The sequence below is a fragment of the Mytilus edulis genome, chromosome 12, assembly GCF_963676685.1.
Source record: "Mytilus edulis chromosome 12, xbMytEdul2.2, whole genome shotgun sequence".
NCBI lineage: Eukaryota > Metazoa > Mollusca > Bivalvia > Mytilida > Mytilidae > Mytilus > Mytilus edulis.
This window is the reverse complement of record NC_092355.1, coordinates 22,091,767-22,113,572: the sequence shown is the minus strand read 5'-3', so window position 1 is coordinate 22,113,572 and position 21,806 is coordinate 22,091,767. Positions and strand designations below refer to the sequence as shown.

General features: G+C 31.8%; 1 protein-coding gene across 1 annotated transcript; it reads left to right on the top strand.

Annotated features, from left to right (window-relative positions):
- The first annotated feature begins 40 nt into the window (after positions 1-40).
- Positions 41-20,642, top strand: LOC139498027 (dynein regulatory complex protein 1-like). Its single transcript, XM_071286329.1, has 19 exons — positions 41-238; positions 2,318-2,518; positions 2,980-3,031; positions 3,805-3,861; positions 4,291-4,365; positions 4,975-5,112; positions 6,290-6,499; positions 7,529-7,728; positions 8,999-9,073; positions 10,655-10,801; positions 11,671-11,768; positions 14,194-14,336; positions 14,825-14,914; positions 15,873-15,962; positions 16,626-16,670; positions 17,502-17,650; positions 18,149-18,301; positions 19,882-19,984; positions 20,457-20,642. Exons 1-19 carry the CDS (start codon positions 123-125, stop codon positions 20,520-20,522), a joined length of 2,208 nt encoding a protein of 735 aa, XP_071142430.1. The 5' UTR covers positions 41-122; the 3' UTR covers positions 20,523-20,642.
- The last annotated feature ends 1,164 nt before the right edge of the window (positions 20,643-21,806 follow it).

Genomic DNA, 21,806 nt, shown 5'->3' with positions numbered 1-21,806 from the left:
ATAAAATAAATTAAAATATAGATAAATTAATACCTGAAGTACAACAACACGTGATCAATGGCCGGAACCTTCATAGCAACAATAACAACTAAACGATAGATCTTAAAAATTGTGCCGAAATCATGAGTTCAAATGGGGATTCAGATAATGAAGGGCCAACTGTTGATTCTGAAAATCCGGAGGAGAGAGTTGCAGCCCGAAGATTGCGGATCACACGTAGAATAGAAGCTGCAAAGAGGTTATTATAAATCTTCAGCACATGTCAACATAATTTATGAAATTGTCATAATTCTCAAAACTCATTAATTTTTAATAAGTTTAGGCATAAACACAAATTATATCAGTTAAAGATCTTACACAAACATTTCTTAATATACAGCAGGTGCCGTCTGTGACCTTCTGTCTGCTTTTCAACAGTGTCAGTGACAACAATCTTAAAGCATGTTGGCAATTTTTTGGTAGTGTCCAGTCTTCACACTGAGTGGCAGGCTGGCAGCCCAGGCTGGTAAAATTGCTCTCGGGCCTGTTAAAATCAGATCTACAGGGCAACAGAATCTAACTAAAAAATTTCAAAAATTGAGCTCCGGGCCTGTAGATTTAGCAGTTCATCGTGAAGACTGAGTGTCTGCGCGACCTTGCATGCAAGGATATGTAGACATATTCATAAGCTAATAGGACCTGCATCTGGTTTTATTAAAAACTGTGATGAGAATGAAACTTGAAATATACATGGAAATTATCGGTAATTGTCGATTTTGTGAATTCAGTGAAGAGAATACACCTTATATTGGTAACTGGGCGACAAATTGGGGGGTATGAGATTTCAACCAGTTAAATCTGGATCTCATTGGGGTCTAAGAGTGACACAGGATTGCCGATTTTTTGTAAGCGTGACACATGAAATTCCAATTTGTGTCCTGAAAACAGGAAATTAAATCTAGTGGCCATGGGAAATTACAATAAAAATGAGAATTGCTAACTGACAAGACAGTAAGCGGGATCTGGGATCAGAACCCCCAATGAGACCCCCTTAAATGCAAACGGATCTGATGACATTGAGTGGCAAGAAGAAAATTACATCTGACATTTAAGTATACTCTAAAAAATATGGAACTCCTATTTACAACATCTATAAAATATCTTTGAGTAAACATCACAAATGATCTACACTTGGGAAAGCACATAGAGGAGATATGCAATAAATCTTATAGGACATTTAAGGTTTACTAAAAAGAAATCTATCCGCATGTCCACTTGAAGTTAAACTCCAGGCATATAAAAGACTGATACGAACTGTAATTACCATCACTAAAAGACTGCTGTACACAAAACAGACTGATCCTTTTCTGCAAAAGCATACATGGTCAAGCAAACTTACCATCTGACCAACTGAAAAAACCATCCCTGACAAACAAGAACATGCACAGCCAACATTTCCTCAGACTTAAAACGAAAACAGAAATACAGTTTCATTCCAAATACCATCAAAGACTGGAACCTACTACCACCAGATATCTTCTTCAAAATTCATACAGCAAAAGAACCAGCTAAAACATTTAGTGAAATTGTAAAGGGGGTCCCACTTAAGTAAATTACTTGACATACGCACAATGTATTAATATCCTTGGATGTATTCACCGTAAACCTATCAAGATCAAGATAGTTATTTGTCTGCCATTACTGGACATCACAAAGGTTCCTGTAAAATTTTGACATCTTAAAGTTAATAGAAAATATCTGATGCAACAATAGAAAAGTGATTGTTGTATGATGTATGACATCAAAAGTTGAAGCAGAAGAGATTCTCAGATTTCCAAATAACCATAAGGTCACAATTTAGGTGTATGGCAAACAACATTTTCTAATTTGTATACAATTTATTAGTTAAAAATATGTAATAAATATTGCACATTAGATGTACACTATGAGTCCCTGTAAGAGAAAACATGATAGAAAAATAGAAATTAAATATAAATGCACATAAAAAGAATAAGTATATGTAAACAAATTCTTCTGTTAAAGGATTTTTCTCATGAAATTCAAAACAGAAACAAAATTTCAAAATATTTTAAAACGACTAAATATTCTAGAGCTCTGTTTGATTTGGAATACCAGGAATAGTGCATAATTGTAATGATTGCGTCTTTTTGGCTTAGTTAGGTATTGATGTTTGGCTGAGAACCAAGTTATGACATGTATGACAAGTTTCCATTGTTTTTGTTCTTAGGTCATACAAGTTGAAAACAAAAAACTAACCATGGGCAAATTTGATTATTTTGAGACATAATGCAAAATTTAATCCAGCTTTATATTTTAGGGCTGAAAGAGGAGAAGATTTAGACGATGCAAAAGAAGCCAAAGAGGAACTCAGTAAGAGCAGAAAACAAATTGAAGCTAGTCGACTTCGTTTAACTAAGTTAATTGAGGATGGTGTTGAACTGGTCACCAATATACGTGTTGGTTGTGATGCCAGGGAGGCAGCCAGGAGAACAGACGAGGAGGTTAAAAAACAGGACAGGTAAAAACTATCAGAAATAATAAACCACATGTGCTTGCAGGTTCAAATCTCATTTTGTATAATAATCAAAAGTTACTTCATGTTTCCCAATTGTTTATTTTCTCCATACATAGAAGATATTAATTAAAGGTTTTCTGGAATAAATTAAATAACTTGTGAAAATAAAAGATGAGTGCTTAGAAAACCCATCTTGCATTCAAACCTTGTTATAGGAAGTTAGTAATTTCCCCAGCTGGCCCCTTTTAAATGTTAATGTCACTGACATGATCCCATATATCACCTACAAAAAATGTAAGTAATGATATACATTAATTTTTGTAAAATTACTTTAATAGAAAAAATAAGTGATCTTCATATTTTCTGTTAATAGAATTTTTAACCAGAGGAAGGAAAACGTTCACACATTTTATGTTTAATTTATTTTCTATTGTGTCAAAAATAATGAAACATTTTAATTTCAGAAATGGTAAACTTAAGCATGAAGGGAAGACAATGGCTGAAAAATTTGAAAATGTAAGATTTTTATTTACTGCAAGAATATTTTTCAGATTATAACTAACCCGAATAATTCAGTCCCTCCCCGTAATCGATCTCTCCTACTTGTGAGGGCCTGAATTCCTTACATGATAAAAACTCTTCACGAATCCTGGATTTTGATTGGTGCCCTGTAGAAGAGGTGACCAATCAGCAATTAGCTCAATTTTATCAAGATAGGTAAATCCCGAGCTAATTCCGAATGGTTGATTGAAGATTTTTCATTGTCTATGCATTCAGGCGTTAATGTAGTAAGCGGAATATAACGACTGAATTATTCGGGTTAGATTATAACAGTCAATTAAAACAAATTTTGTGAAATAAAATTCATCAATTTTTTGAAAAACAGTTATCTTAGATTACTTGAAAACATGATTATTTATGTATTTTAATATATATATTAGATAGTAAATAAAAAAAATAAGAAAATTAGGTACGAATACCAATGACTGAGACAACTCTTCACGAGAGACCAACTGACACAGAAATTAACAATTATAGTATGTTTTAGAAATTAAGTAAAACTTTCTACATACATTTCAGTCTTTTATAACCTTTAAATTTTGGTAGTCTGCTTTAAACACATAGATATTGCAGTTGCATTGGTCATTTCAACTTGATTTGCTTTTCTCACCTTCACACCGGCTGAAGCAAGAAAATCAATCTTGTTGAGATGATCAACGATAATCTATAAATATTGTAAGAAAAACACCCTATTTACATTAAATTATATGGTTGTATTTGTTTTTCAGATTACAAAGAAGTGGGAATCAGCGCTACAAAAAGAAATTCCACAATCATTGAGAGCTGTAAGTCTATAAAAAAACAACATTTATCAACTATTTTGTGGCAAATCGTTCTTTTTTTTTTGTATGTAATATAAATAAAAGAATATGTGAAATGATATTATATATTGTGATCAACATAAATCACATCATATAAACATCCTTTAAACAAACAGTTATACATATGGATGATAAAGCTAAATTCAACTTATAATACAACGGCCATAATGAAATGATATATATATATTTAGGATACTAAAAAAAAAGAAGATAAAATGTGAATAACAATGAATTTTAAGAAGTATTTTATAAAACTAAAAAAATCAAAACAAAGTCTAGATAAGAAAATTGTTTGGAGTTGTTAATCTTGGCTTTAGTTGTGAAAATTTTATTGTAATATATTTGTTTGAGAATTGGTACATATAAAATTGATGTGCTACTTATTTTTTTCAGGAATTAAAGCAACAGAAAGATTCCTGTGACCAATTGGTATCAGACAAAAATAAAATCATCAATGATTACCAGAAGGTAATGTAGAACAAGGGTTATCAACTGTAAATCAAATTCAACACAAAGTGTTCCAGTAGTACCTTTCTGGAGCATCTACATACTCCCACAGTTTTTTTCTGGGTTTGGTGTTGCTCAGGCTTTAGTTTTCCCTATAGTATTTCGATGACTTTTTAGAAATAACAAGAAAAGGGTATGAATGCCAATGATACAACTCTCTATCCAAGTCACAATTTGTAGAAATTAAAGATCAAAGTACAGCCTTGAACACAGAGCCTTGGCTCATACTTAACAACAAGCTATGAAGGGCCCAAAATGACTAATGTAAACCAATTGAAACAGGAAAAAAAAATGGTTTAATCTATACTTGTAAACACTTGTAAAATCTCATCAGCAAATCAAAACCACTGAGCTACCTGTTCCTGACTTAGGACATTAATTTTTTTTTCGTAATTTTTCTATTTATCTGTGTTTTTCATATAGACCTAATATATTATAAGCTCCTTGGTGTCTTTTGTCTTCTTTTTTTAAAACTAACTAATTTTGAATATATATAAACACTTTCCAAACAAAAATTACAGTCTCAGCAATTTCTGATTTTCCATTTTAAACACACTCTGGATTTTTCAGGTCCTTAAAGAAAAAGATGATTCTCATGTGAAAGATCTGAAGAAACAAGCAGAAGATATAGAACTGATGACAGCCAGAATGGATGAACAGATAGCCTCACTGACTAAGGCTTATAAAGAAGAGTTGAGAGAAATTGAGGTAGAGTTGTCTCCCATTATTTGTTGACAGTTTTGTAGATAAACTAGTTATGTCAGACTATTTTTTAGAAGCAAATAATTTTATGCAGTGTATTTCAGTAATTTTTATAACACTGCAAATAGAAACATTTTTTGGTTATTCATTTATAATTTAAATATACAAGACAGCATTTTTTTTGAAATCGCATGATTAAAATAGCTTTTTTTTTAGGTTGATTCATTCCATTTTGTTCAGTTATATCATTTTCAAAGCATAGTCAATAGAATGGGTTGCTACATTTTATTTTTAATACTTTGTAAAATTTTCAAATTACATGTAAAGATTACAAGCATATGATAAAATGTTATTAGAAAAAAATAATTTCTGATAATTTCAGCTCAAAGGGGAGATAATTTCAGTTTTTATTTTGTCCGAATGTACTGAAATCTAATATTGATATTCATTTTTGTAAAACAAAACATTTTGTGGCATAGGCTGCTTTCTCCGTTCTGTCATCAGCTTCTCCAATATTTAGGTTCAGCCTGTGTTTAAAGGTTAGTTTTGACATCAATAACAATCCTTTATTTAATTTAACAATACCTGAACAGGAGCTTTTTTATGATCAATAAAATTGAGAATGGAAAACGAGAATGTGTCAAAGAGACAACAACCTGACCATAGAGCAGACAGCAGCAAAAGGTCACCAACAGGTCTTCAATGCAGCGAGAAATTCCTGCACCCAGAGGCGTTCTTCAGCTGGCCCCTAAACAAATATATATACTAGTTCAGTGATAATGAACACCATACTAAACTCCTAATTGTACACAAGAAACTAAAAAAAGAAATAATACAACACTAACAGAGGCCAGAGGCTTCTGACTTGGGACAGGCGCAAAAATGCGGCGGGGTTAAACATGTTTATGAGATCTCAACCCTCTAGCCAATGCAGAAAAGTAAACACATAACAATACACCCATTAAAATTCAGTTCAAGAGAAGTCAGAGTCTGATGTCAGAAGATGTAACCAAAGAAAATAAACAAAATGACAATAATACATAAATAACAACAGACTACTAGCAGTAAAATGACATGCCAGCTCCAGACTTCAATTAAACTGATTGAAAGATTATGTCTTCAAGTTCAGAATTAAATTTTTTTCTCCATTTTTCGTATTTAACTGAATTTTTGTATATTTTAGAACGCGTTTACAGCAGAAAGAAATGAATTGTTAGAACTTCAAAAGAAGAAGTGGGAAGATAAGATGGAAGGAAGGAGACAGAAGGAAATAGAATACATGAAGGGTCGTGAAAAACGTGTCGAGGATTTTGAAAATTCAATTCATGAAACCAGAATTAAAGATTCAGAAGAATATAATGATATTAAAATTAGCCTGGAAACAAATATTCAGGTATATATACAATCTTCTAACTTTTAAATCCACAACTACACATAACTTTGAATTAATAGACAAGGTTTAATGATGCGGTAAAATGTCTTGACTACGTTTTGTCCATTTTATTCTTTTAAAATTAATTATGTTGGTAATCTGCAGTTTACTTCAATACTGATTTTTCTTAAAAAAACATGAAATGTAACATCACAAATCTGTTTTTCAGTGGAAATCGTGAAATCATACCTCCTGAAAATAAATCACTATTCTGATAGAGATTTTTTATGCCCCACTTAGAGGCATTATGTTTTTCAGAGTGCGAGTCCGTTGTTTGTTCATCCATTGGTCTGTCAGTTGGTTAGTCCATCTGTCCCGCTTCAGGTTAAAGTTTTTTGGTCAAGGTAGATTTTGATGAAGTTGAAATCCAATCAATTTGAAACTTAGTGCACATGTTCCCTATGATATGGTCTTTCTAGTTTTAATGCCAAATTAGAGTGTTAACCCCAATTTCACAGTCCACTGAACATAGAAAATGATAGTGCGAGTGGAGCATCTGTGTACTATGGACACATTGATCCTCGTTGATTCCTTATGTAATTTGTAGTAGGTTTTCTTACTGTTAACAAAGAACAGTGTATTACTTTTTTACATTAAGATAATTGGATAATTTCAAAGGTCACTTACAGCTTTTTGAAGTAAAGTTATGAAAGTTCTCAGTACTGTGAGTTCAAAAAATATTGTGTGCATTTATTATTGTGATTTTGTCATTTCGGACTAAAATGCAATTTTAATTTTTGCCATATTGAGGATAATCCTTTAATTCATATAAAACAATTTCAAAATTCGGGTTTAGATTATTGCTATTATAACCCTGTCGCATTTTTCTAAATAATAAAAACTTCGCAATAATTTCTTAATTTGCAGTATATTTAATTTCAGATTTCCCCCCTATTTTCCATTGTTAATAAAAAGCAATAACAAATGTACATTTTGGAATCTTTTTCCTATTTTCTTTGCTGAAATACAATAACCAATTTATTTTTCCAGATACTTGAACAACAGCTACAACAGATGAAAGCAACCTACCAACTCAATCAGGAAAAATTAGAGTATAATTACCAAGTCTTAAGGAAACGTGAAGACGAAAATAATATAACAAGATCACAACAAAAGAGAAAGATCACAAGACTCTCAGATGTGTTGAGTGGACTGAAAATAAAACTAGCAAAACAGGAAAAACAGTACAAGTAAGTAATAAAGCTAAATATTACATACATTTAATGTAACATTTGAGATGTGTCCGATTGAAATCCACCTAATGCAAGTGCACATACACATGTACATGTATAAGACTTGATTGCTTTTGGAACATTCAAATAACAAAATAAAAGATTTGTTTTGTAGGGTTCTTATATCACCTAAATTTTCAAATAGTTGCAGACTATGCATAGAAATTTTTTCAAATTAAAATGTAAAGTTAATACCAATAAAAAAAATTAAAAAAAATAATTTTGTCCAATGTGAGGTGTGACTCGTCAAAAGATTTAAAAAAGTGGCCTTATAGTTTCTCGTAATCTTTATACCATTTGAGAAGTTTTAGTGCCTCTTTCTTCTTTTTGAATTAGAAATTTACATAGTTTTATGAATCTTTTCATGGTAATCCATTTATTCAAGTGTTAGAAGGTAGAAGATAGTAGAAGGTCAGAATATATTTATTTGATCATTCATGAGAGCAGACTTAGTTTAGGTAGTGAATGTATATCGGACCAGATGTCATATTTCTTTGTTTTGACATGTTATGAATAATTATACCCCCGCTTTAAAATTATACCCCCGCTTTAAAAAAGGGGGGGTATACTGTTTTACCTCTGTCTGTTAGTCCGTCCGTCCGTCCGTCCATCAGTCCGTCCGTCCGTCCGTCAGTCCGTCAGTCAGTCAGTCCGTCCCATGAAACTTTCGTCACATTTTTCTCAGGAACTACACATCCACCCTTTCTGTAATTTGGTATCAACATTTATATATGTCAGCCATACCGTGTGATGCGTTTTCAGATTCATCACTTGACAACTTCCTGTTTACCGAACACTTGTCTGATTTTACACATGATAGCCAAGTTGAAAATTTTCGTCACATTTTTCTCAGGAACTACAATACAAGGATTTCTGAAATTTGGTTACAGGATTTATATAAGTCAGCTATACCGTGTGATGCGTTTTCAGATTCATCACTCGACAACTTCCTGTTTACCGAACTCTTGTATGATTTTACACATGATAACCAAGTTGAAAATTTTCGTCACATTTTTCTCAGGAACTACAATACAAGGATTTCTGAAATTTGGTTTCAGGATTTATATAAGTCAGCTATACCGTGTGATGCGTTTTCAGATTCATCACTCGACAACTTCCTGTTTACCGAACACTTGCATATTTTTACACTATTAATATTATCCACTTGCGGCGGGGGTATCATCAGTGAGCAGTAGCTCGCAGTTTCACTTGTTTCTTCTATTTACAGAGATGAGAATACACAACTGAGCGATGATTATAAAAGAATTACAGAACAATTCAGAGATTTACAAAGAAAGTCAAGGTAAGAACTAGTCACATATCAAATTTAAAAAGAGGATTGATGGCCACATATTGAATTTATGATTGAATGATTGGTGTTTAACACAACTTTCAGTACTAATGTGCTATTTCATGGCGGTCAGTTTCTCAATGGTGGAGGTAGTCTGAGTGTCATCGATTTTAAGTAGGAGAACTGGCCGTCATAGCAACTCAATTAGGATTCAAGTTTAGTGCGCCTGCCATGTGAGCAAGGATCCGGAAATTTTTTCACCTAATTTCGGTCATTTTGGGATAACTTAAAAGTTGGTGCCCTTTTTAAACAAAGATTGTGTGTATGCTCATACAGTCATACTCGTAGCATCAACGAACTTGTTTAACTGTTGCATCACATTTACTTCAGAAATTTCCCTACCATGTTCCTTAAAATCGATCTTGAGCAATAAAAGGAAGGCACCAGTTTAAAAATGAAATGATTTTAATGACTCAAAACGATAAATTTCTCAAACTTCGCTTACGTTTGTTTCGATTTTGAAGACAAAATTATAACCGGATGTTTTACGACAATAGTAAAACGACCAATTCCGGACTCATTTCCGGGATTAGTTTTGTTTATCAAATTCACAGGAAATCGTCGGCTTTTTAACTGTTTTACCTTTAATAGTGTTTGAATATTAATTATAATAGTTGGACTTGTTTAATTTAGCATGAAATCATTTTTAATTTACGATTTAGTGTCTAATTTGCGGAAGAGAATTTCAAGCATGCGTATTAGTAAACACAGCACGTGTGTTTGTAGTGAAACAATATTTTGTTCTACGTAAATTAATTTAATTTTAATTTAATTTTAAATCAGAATTGACAATTGTCTAAGCTGAGAAAAGTAATTAAATAATGCAGACAGTTGTTATGAACTTTTAATTTCTTTAAAATATTAGTTCTGAGCTCGTTATCAATAAAAAATTTAATTAAAAACACAGGTAAAGAGATTAGCGATCATTAGCCAATATTTCCCGGAGGCATTACTATAGTTATTAGGAGGGCCCTCAGGATTATAACACTTTACTGGAGTGGCAGTTTTATTACAGGAAAAGGATAATAACAAAATATAAGTTCAAAATGGCGATTTAGACAATGTTAGAAACTCGATCTCAACGAAATGACATTGAATGACCGAAATTATTTCTGTAAAAAAATAAAATTTGTCCTAAATCCCAATTACTCATTTAGGACAAACTACTTTCAGTTTAGGTCAAGACTGGCATATATGACCGTTTCCGGACCCTTGCATGTGAGGTATTTTATTTTTGGGTAATATAATTGTCTTTTGACAATCATACCACATCTTCTTATTTTAATATTGGAAGTAAAGTTATTTTTGGTATAAATTAAAATATAAATTATGGATGGTGGTGTATAAAACAAGTGTTATAAATTTTCCTATAATTTTTTTTATAAATAGCTCTAATATTTAAAAACTGATTTTATAGCTTCATGTAATATCACTTTAACCACTCCATTGTCATTTTCAAAATATATTCTTTATTTCTTAGTTAATGATTTGTTTTTAACTCATTTCAAACCATTGATATGTTTTATTTTCCAGACACTTCATGCAAGCTGATGCCAAGAAGTTTCACGATGTATGGTGTATGAACGAGGAGGAGTGTAAAGAGTTAGCCCACGGCGTGTTGGAGGCTGACAGAATTGTATTCGAGCATCAACTAGGACTCAAATACCAGACTCCTGATGTGTAAGTCAAGTAAAGGATGTAAAAATAGATCTTTGTAAAATTGAAAAACGGCAGCAATAGACGTTTTTCAATGTATACACAAATAAGCACAATCAATACTGTCAGTCACACTTTGTCTGTATATTATATTAGTAGACTAAGTTTTTTTGTGTTGTTAAGTTGCTGTCATTTCAATATAAAATTAAGGAGATGTGGTATGATTGCCAATGTGATAACTATCCACCAGAGTCTAAATGATGTAGATATATAAGCAGTTATAGGTCAATGTACAGCTTTCAAAAAAGAGCAAAAGAAATAATTTTAATATACTGAGCTATAAAGCACCCTGACAAGACTAATGTGAACCAATTAATAATGAGAAAAACAAACATACTGATTAATGACAAAGCAAATAACAAATATTTTGAATAGCAACCAATGAAAACCATTGAATTACTGGGACAGACACATAAAAAATGAGGCAGGATTAAACATGATGGTTTTGACATTTTCAAGTGTCTTAGATATGCCTTCCAATCTTGCTTAATTAAATTAAAGCTTGGCAGTTTATTTTACTATTGATTTGATTGCAAAAGCTGAACCTAATTTGATGGTATTGCATCTGCAATTCTTATAATGATAGAAAAGAAATCTCTATACAAAAATAAGAAGATAAGGTATGATTGCCAATGAGACAACTTTCCACTAAAGTTCTTGTCCATGTTAGACCATCTAGAGCCCATGGATGTCCTGTCAGTGATGGTAGCAAAATAACAATATCAACCAAAACTGTAGTTTTAACTAATGAAGATTAATAAAATTTTCTATACTATATATTTGCTTGATTTTCATATTTGACAATACCTGATAATATTTTTTCACTATTTTAGAGCATTCTTGGAAAATGTAGGACCCCTTAACATTGATGAGAGTAAAAAGGGTGGTCTGTCAGCTCATCAGCTTGTTCAGGAAATCATGTCACAAACAGGTAGGAATTTAGGGATTTATAGAAAGTATACAACCCTATCCCCCCTTTCCCCCCAAAAAAAGGGGGAAAATGAAATTGAAAGAACTTTGAAATATATTAATTTATTGAAAGCCAATAAAAAAAAAGCTATCTATGAATGTCCTAATAAGTATTTTTTAATTACTTTTCATGACTTTAATGTCAATTTTCTTATCTAAGGGTGTGGTTCTCTCCTGGGAATCCAATTTCCTCCACCAAATAAAACTGACAGCCATGAAATTGCACAAAAGTGCAGAATGTGGGGTGAAACACCAATAAATCAATCAATACTTTTCACTAAACAAAGATCATATTTTAAATTCTTGTAAAAATTTGGAGATGTGCATACTATTCCTGTAAGCTTTTTTACAGATATGTTTTATGAAAATTAAATAAACTTTGGTTTATACAACTCTGAGATGAGATCCTTGATAGATCAAAGTAATGAATTCTGCAAGGCTTAAGCAAGTAAATTTTTCAGAAAACATCTTTACCGTCTTGCAGTCAGTATATAACACATTGCATTTAGTTAATTTGTAAAGGAATTTGTGCACTTTGAGTCTTAGACCTCCCACAGTTAGCGAAGGGAAAATAACTCAAAATTACACCAATAGAAAACTATCTTATTACAAGTGAAACTGCGAGCTACTGCTCACTGATGATACCCCCGCCGCAAGTGGATAATATTAATAGTGTAAAAATATGCAGGTGTTCGGTAAACAGGAAGTTGTGTAGTGATGAATCTGAAAACGCATCAAACGGTATAGCTGACTTATATAAATCCTGAAACCAAATTTCAGAAATCCTTGTATTGTAGTTCCTGAGAAAAATGTGACGAAAATTTTCAAGTTGGCTATCATGTGTAAAATCATACAAGTGTTCGGTAAACAGGAAGTTTTCGAGTGATGAATCTGAAAACGCATTACACGGTATAGCTGACTTATATAAATCCTGAAACCAAATTTCAGAAATCCTTGTATTGTAGTTCCTGAGAAAAATGTGACGAAAATTTTCAACTTGGATATCATGTGTAAAATCATACAAGTTTTTTCGGCAGGGTTGGCAAAAACCCGGGTTTTATGAGTATTGCCCAGCCCAGTGGGAAATACTGGGAAAACCCGGGTTTTACTGGGTTTTAATGGGTAATACTGGGCAATACTGGGTAATATAAAATACTGGCCTGAATTTTAAAGAGGATTCAGTGATCAAACTCAGTTGCAATACATTTAAGATATTTATAAACACATTTTGATTTATAAATTAGTTTACTTGTTTGAGAGTGATGATACAAGTGTATATACATTTGAAAAAAGTACTATTCTTGCAACTATTTAACAAGTAAACATGTAGTCACACATTACACAAATATTAATGGAAAAGGCCTTTATCAATAATTTTCTTCTGAAAGTCTATTAAATCACCCTTTCGTCTAGATTGGTCAAACTGTTAACATAAATTCAAAGAATTCATTTTTCAAATGTATTTATCTTACATTAAGAATTAACAAGAAAATGTAAGAAAAATTACTTTTGCATAATTTATATGTACATCACTAATTAATAAGTAATTATTCAGATTAGGACATTGATATGTTTATATAACAATATTCAGCCTTTTCATTTCTATAAGGGTTAATGACTTGACCCTGTAGGGTGTTTATTTAGCAATATGATTGCATAGACATTTAAATTTACAATTCACATAAACACTGCTATAAAATGCATTTTTTTTTAAAGTTTGGATAGTTGAAACAATACATGAAAATTAACAAGGTATTAATAATTCGAAAATATTCAAATTTTGTATTCTGCCTACATAGAAGTAGTGAAGAAAAGAATGAAATTGAATTTTCAATCTTCTAGAAACATGACTCTCAATGGTTAACTGTATAAAATGTATATTTTTAGCTATAATACTATGAAACTACAACAAGACTTTACTATTTTGTGTTAAAATAAGCTTAAAAAGTCTTATTGCCCAGTATTACCCAGTATTACCCATTTCTGGGAGTATTGCCCAGCCCGGGAAAACCCGGGAATTCCCACCTGGGTTTTCCCGGGCGGGTAATACTTTGCCAACCCTGTTTTTCGGTAAACAGGAAGTTGTCAAGTGATGAATCTGAAAATGCATCACACGGTATGGCTGACATATAAATGTTGATACCAAATTACAGAAAGGGTGGATGTGTAGTTCCTGAGAAAAATGTGACGAAAGTTTCATGGGACGGACTGACGGACGGACTGACAGACAGAGGTAAAACAGTATACCCCCCCTTTTTTAAAGCGGGGGTATAATAAATATATTGGTAGATTGGGTTGTTGGACATTCACAGCTCATTACTGCTAGTAAAAACTCACTGTTAGTTTAACCTGATAACAGATAGTAACTATGATTTTTTAAATTTTAGCTGGAAGTCAGGTTGAAGAACCAAAAGAAGAGGATGATGCTGATAGTATACCAGCAGACAGGAAACCAGTCAAAAGTACCCTCTTGTCCAAAATCAATGCCAATGTCATAAAATCAATACTGGAACTGCTATGTGATGAATCGGTAAGATTGTTGATAAGTTATTGCGTAATTTTTATTCAGGGTAATTTAATAGACAACAAAGATAAAAAATAATTCAATTATATTTTGGTCTTACTTTTTTAAAAGCATGACAATTGTTCAAAAATGTTGGAAGTTTTCGGAACACCACAAAAAATGAATAGTACATAGATCCACAACAAATAAGCAGACCAACAATAACCTTTTATTATAAGTGCCAGTTTTGGTAATAATCAGAATAACAAGCCCAATGGCTTTGCTTAAGAATGGTATATCTGAGTATGGTTTCATGTATTGTTTTGGGTAGTAAGCACATTGTACCATCTGACCAGATTCCATATTCCATATGATATAGTACAAAACAAGTGTATTTATCTGAAATTTAACATTTGATTGTCCTCATATTTTGCATGATATATTTGTCGTAGCCCTCTCAGTTGATTGTCTATCTTGTATCTAATCACTTTTTAATGATCTGTTCTGTTTTACAGGGATATCTAGTGGAACAGAAATTAAACAAGTTATTAACACCTCTAGAAAAAGATGAACGATCACTGATGAAACTAGATGCTATATTTACGGTAAGTAGTTTTACTTGAATTGTGCCTTTAAGGATGTACTTATGTGAAATTTATAAAATCAAGAATTTCAAATTGATACTCTTAGTCAGAAGAATCTTGGGGAACAGAATAAGCTTAAAATAGTAATAGGTTATGAAGCTCCTTTCTGGGATAATTGAGTTTTAAAAAATGATGGGGACTCAGACTTTTACCTAAAATTTACATTGCTATTATAAATTTGGATCTCAAAACAAAACAAAAAAGAAGTTGAGAATTTCCTCGAAATTTGGTAAGGGACCTTTTATCAGCTATTGAAGTCTTAATTGAAAAGAGAAATAAGTGTTAAGGGGGGAAATATTTTACCCTATATCATAGAAAAAACCAAGGAGTCTGAACATCTGACAATAAGTCCTAAGTACATCCTTAAGTTATTAGAATTATCTTCACAGAGATGGATAGCTAATATTGTTAAAAAGGATTTACTAAGAAAACATGCTTATCCAGACACTTTTTACCATTAGGCCTTCAACAATGGACAAAACCCACACTGTATAGAAAGTATGTCAAGATGTAAAACAATCCAAACATTAAAAATGACTTTGTGATTTATTTTATGAATTTTATGCTACTTTCATACAAGTGAGAGGGTAAGCTAGTAATAAAACCAGGTTTATTCTACCATTTTGTGCATGAGGAACAGCCTGTACCAAGTCATACAAGTGAGAGGGTAAGCTAGTAATAATTCTACCATTTTCTGCATGAGGAACAGCCTGTACCAAGTCAGGAATATAACAGTTGTATTCCATTCGTTTGATTTGCTTGATGAATAAAAATTAGAATATATATATATATATATTGAATCCAAATAAAGTGTCTATTCCGAGCATATACATAATGTATTAATTATACAGTAATTTTTAAGATATATTAGGTAATTCTATTATTATTTTTTTTTTACGAATATATTAATTTTTTACAGGCTTTAGGAATAGAAACAGAAGAAGACATACATTTACTATCCAGTTACTTCATGCATGTGAAGGGAGGAAAACCACAACAGACAGAAGAGGTAATTACGTTGTATTTATATCATAAAGATGTGGTATGGTTCCAATGAGACACCTCTCAAGAGACCTAAATGACACAGAAATTATTAACATCTATAGGTCACCGTAAGGCCTTCAACAATGAGCAAAGCCCATACCACATAGTCAGCTATAAAACGCCCTGAAATGACAATGTAAAACAATTCAAACGGGAAAACTAACAGCCTTATTTATTTATTATGACGGAGGAATAATGAAATATTGAAAAAAATATGTTTAGATTGGGGAGTTTATGGGTCATTTGGATAGCAATATAGATGAAGAACTTATAGGGAAAAGAGAGGAAGAAAGAAATGCATGAAAATAGTTGAAATCATTCAAAATTTTCAAAAAGGGCTGTTTCATAAAAACATACATGAGAGCCAGGGAAGGCATGCACTCCCGAATCTTAGCTATGGATTGGTATTGAAAACTATTTTTTACAATGAAAATGTAAGAGAAACTTTAAAATTGTCTACAAATTGTTGAAGACCCTGAGCACAATGTATGTTTGTTTTAATGGAACAGCCATTATAAAGTTTAAGAAAATGCCCAAATCTTTGACAAATTCTTATCTTTATTCAGTTTGTGAGTGATTCCCCACAAATACTAAAACATTGATGATTACTGAATTATTATTTTTTCAGAAAGAGACTGATGAATTTGATACCCAAACCGATATGACAGGGGAGGTAATTATCTTTTTATAATTTTTGTTAATTTGATTTTTATGTACTTGATAAATAAACACATCAATATATTAAAAGTAGTTTTAATGCCACAACATTCTGACCTTTTAACTGTTTGATCACTGTTCACAATTTTTGAAAAGCATTTTTTCAAGTTATAGGCTACTTTAGGGAAACATCATAATTGTAAACAATTCTGTATAAATGCTTCTAATTTTGTAAACCGTGAATCAAAAACTGCTGGATCATCCTTTAAAATAAATTTTATTAAATGACCTTTTAAAAATCATGAGAATAGATCATTATTCGCATGATCAATAGTCAATTTGCCAGTTGACCTTTTTTATTGTAAATTCATTTGCCTCTTTCAACTTGCATGACCAGCAGCAAAGTTTGTCCATTTTATAACAAGTCTACAAAGGGAAATAACTGATGTTCAAAAGTGTGTAAAAACAGAATCAAATCAATGTGTGTCATGTCTTGATTAATCAAATTAGTGTTTGTTATGTCTTGATTAATCAAATCAATGTTTGTTATATCTTGATAAATCAAATCAATGTTTTTATATATATATCTTGATAATTCAAATTAATGTTTCTTATATCTTGATTAATCATATTAATGTTTGTTATGTCTTGATTAATCAAATCAATGTTTGTTATGTCTTGATTAATCAAATTAATGTTTGTTATTTCTTGATTAATCAAATCAATGTTTGTTATGTCTTGATTAATCAAGTCAATGTTTGTTATATCTTGATTATCTTTGCAAAGGAAAATAACTGGTGTTTAATTTGTGTAATCAGTGCCTGTAATGTCTTGATTATCTTTACAGATGGAGGATATTGATGAAGAGATTCGTAAACTTACCGGCAAAGAAGGTGACAATGTATCCACAAATAGTGAATCTATAGAACTGATCCATCCTAACGAGGTGCTTAAAGGTCTGAGGGCATTTGTAGAGGAAAATAAACAACCTCCAAAGTAAGTTCATAAATGCTTATTCTGTGTATTTATTTATAACAGTTATTCTTTTTATATGAATTTCAACAAATACTTGAATTTTGTTGGTCCAATACTTTTTTATGCCCCATTTATGGGCATTATGTTTTCTGGTCTTTGCATCTGTTCGTTCATTTGTTTGTCTGTCTGTCCTGCTTCAGGTTAAAAAGTTTTTGGTCGAGTTAGTTTTTGATAAAGTTGAAACCAATCAACTTGAAACTTAGTTCACATGTTCCCTATGATATGATCTTTCTAATTTTAATGCAAATTAGAGTTTTTACCCCATTTCCACAGTACACTGAACATAGAAAATGATTGTGCGGATAGGGCATCCCTGTACTAGGTTTTTCCTTGATTTACACATTGATTGCTAATGTTACAGAAACTAATTTGGTGTAATAGTACTTTCACTGTGAACAAAAGAAGTTTTGAGACTTGGAAAGGAAATTTTATTCAAGTAAATGAATTTTGTATTTGTAGAGAGAAAGGAAAACAATCTCATTTCAAGATCCAAGCTTTAGAAGAAAGAGACAGTTCACAAGACTCAGAATATTGGTCCAAATATGCTAAACTGATAGATACACCAAAAGAAAGACTATGGGATGCATTGATAGAAGGCCTAGAGAAATATAGGTTTGTATTTACTGTTTTATAATAGGGCTCCTCACGTTTAGTTCGGCCATATTGGATAGGGGGCATATTTTCATAATAGAGGTAAAAATAGTGCGAAAAATATGGGAACACATCATGCAAATAGAGCAGTTGCTTAGAAACATGCATAGGATTTCCCATACTTTCATACTTTTTCCACCTCTTTCAAAAAAATCTGCCCCCTATCCAATATGGCTGAACTAACCGTGAAGAGCCCTATTGTGCCTGTTGTGTCTTATTCCTAATTGTGACATTACGACTAGGTGTGAATTGTATGGCATATAATGCTTGTGAGGAGATGCTTAACCTGTCAATGTACCCAGTCTCACTCCTTTCAGAGTTCATACCATCTTCTCAGCTTTTGCTTCCTTGTTCTGTATCGTCTTAGTCTTTTTTAATTGCTTGAACCTACATTTAGATCTTCACTCTAAATAGCCATTGTAATTAAATTTAGAGAAGATGCGAAAAAATTGGCCTGAAGATTTTAATGATTTAAAGGAGTAGGTCCGGTAAGGCCCCTTTTTGGCCCAAAAATATAACAGTTTTACAAAATTGTTAAAATGTAAACTTTTAGTTATTCATTGGACAGTTGAATGCTTCTGCTACATAAATATGGGCTGTTTTTGACAATACAATGCACATATATCGGGTTGTAGCACCATTAAGTCATGCTAAATTACTGAAATCTTCAAAATTTTATCATTTTAGTTAAATTTTAGACGGTTTCCGTGTAAAACGAAAGTGGCTGCATTCGTGTTCATCCTTAATATTGTAATGTAAGTTGTATTTTATGATAATACATAACATATATAAAGGTTGTGGATGAACACGGATGCGGCCACTTTCATTTTTGACAAAAACCATCTGAAAAGTGATGTTTTTTGGCATATTTGAGAGATTTTTTATATTTGAGCTTCAATCGGATCGTTTTTAATGACGTAATCAGTTAAAATCTTTCACTTTAACTAATTGAATCAAGTGAAATAGACACTTAAGTGTTTAAAAAGTGGTCAAAATCTTTCGTCAGATGAAACTGAAATTTGAGGCCAAAATGAGTCCTTACCGGACCTACTCCTTTGGCCAAAACTACAAATTTTATTTTTCTGTTTGAGAAAACCTCTTCAAAAATTTAAAATCAAGGAAGTATGATAATCCTATGGTATACCTTCATTTAGCAACATGTAGTGTACAAAGATAAAGGGAATGGAGAGGGCTGTGTGTGTAAAATGGGGGAAAACCTTTAGTTTATTTTGCCTGTATTAAGTTGGGCTAATTGAACATATTTTTTTAGTTTTTTCTTAACCTTCATTTTCTTGGAAGAGTTCATTTTAGGGGTTTCTGTGGTCTGTTGTATTTAATTATTAACATATAAAATTTATAAATCTAAATGATAGAAATAATAGAATAAAAATGATGTTAAACCAATACAGATATCATGACCGAGACTACCACTAAAGACATTAATTGTCAGAATTGGCATCTGGTGTAGTAAAATTGGTACCTTTACTGTCTTTTACATGAAATTGAATACATTTTACATATAATTTTTTTCATTTTTACAGTGAGACACTGACATCCAGATCAAGCTTGATAAATGAGACCGAGGCTTTAAAACAACAGAATGCAGAACTCAGGATGTTGTTACACCAATACGTTAATTCTAAGGTAAATATAATTATAGTTTATCGTTGATCATCTCAACGAGATTGATTTATTCGCTTGAGCCGGTACGGGGAAAGTAAGAAAACCAATCGAGTTGAGATGACCAGTGATAATCTGTTTATCGCTATTTTACCTATGACGACGTTGTTAATTTCATGACAACGGGCACATGCAACCTTAGTTTCTAGGGATAATTTTCATATCATTCAACTCTGCTGAGAAATAAAATTATCAGTAAGCAAGATCAAAGGAAAATTTGGTAAAATAGCGCTAACAGCTAAATACGTAGAATTTGATAAAATTTTTCCAATTTTTAATAAAATTGTTAATCATAAGATTTTATGTATAAAGAGGGCTGGTACATAGTAGGATTCCATTTTGCGTTTCATTAAAAATTTCATCCCGGTGACAGTTGATAAATAAAATTTTAAATTTAAGGGACGTGGATATAATTGTTTGAATCTTATATTTGCAGGTGAATGCTGAGTTGGAGATTCCACCCACAAGAGTGTTACAGTTAGAAATGAATCCAATGAGATAGACATTCCAATCGTTGTACAATTATATGATTTAAAAAGTGGCTGTGATATTGTGTACATAATATTTATCTTCTGTATGGAAGCATTTTAATGAAATTTTTAATAAATAAAATACATTTTTGTACTTTATTTCATTATGCCAAACTTTTACCAACCTCAGTAGTGTATTTGTAGTGTGTCACATTGAGTAAAGAAAGATTTTTGGTATTTAATAGATATTAGAAGATGTGGTATAAGTGCCAATGAGACAACTCTACATCCAAGTCACAATTATAAAAAAGGCAATAGTGTAACATCAAAACATAGAAAGACACACTATAAATATCAATTGAAATGGCTTCACTCAATCAAATGACATATTAACAAACATTGAATGAATTAAATTTTATCTATGACGCAATGTAAATACAAAATTGATAACAAATGGGGGTAAGATGTAATATAATATCAGAAAGAATAAATAATTTTGTTGTTCCTAGTATAAGAACAGAAATGAGAATTTATCGTCAAACCAAACACCTTTCAAAGGTGTTTTATGTTAAAAATAGTCGGATGAGAAATAAAACCAAATAAATAAACATATGACAAAAATATATTACAAATTCTATCAACATGTCAAATTAACATGACAGTACGATTTGAGAGTACTCATGTTCTGAAAGCCAGTTAAAAGCCAAAAAACAGTAATTAAAAACTTATGCATCAGAGACAACCATTCTTGGCAATATCATGGAAGGATTGATGACTATTTTAACCTTCCTTTATATGGAGATAGGAGTACATGACCATATCAAAGTAAATTATTCATTTAGCTGACACCTAAAACTCACCTCTCAGATAATTGTTATGCCCCACCTACGATAGTAGAGAGGCATTATGATTTCTGGTCTGTGGGTCTGTTCGTTCGTTCGTCCGTCCGTCCGTCTGTTCGTCCCGCTTCAGGTTAAAAGTTTTTGGTCAAGGTAGTTTTTGATGATGTTGAAGTCCAATCAACTTGAAACTTAGTACACTTGTTCCCTATGATATGATCTTTCTAATTCTAATGCCCCAATTTCACAGTCCACTTAACTTAGAAAATGATAGTGCGAGTGGGGCATCCGTGTACTTGGGACACATTCTTGTTCTTCCTCTGTTTGTAGTTATCAATTCTGATTCATCATTTTAACTTGCAATGTGATTTCAGAAATGTTTGTGATATTTTAGAATGTTTACAAAATAATGAAATTCTTTTTGGTCTATTCCTTAACAGTTTTATTGTCTCGCTTGCAATAAAAGAAAAAAAAAAC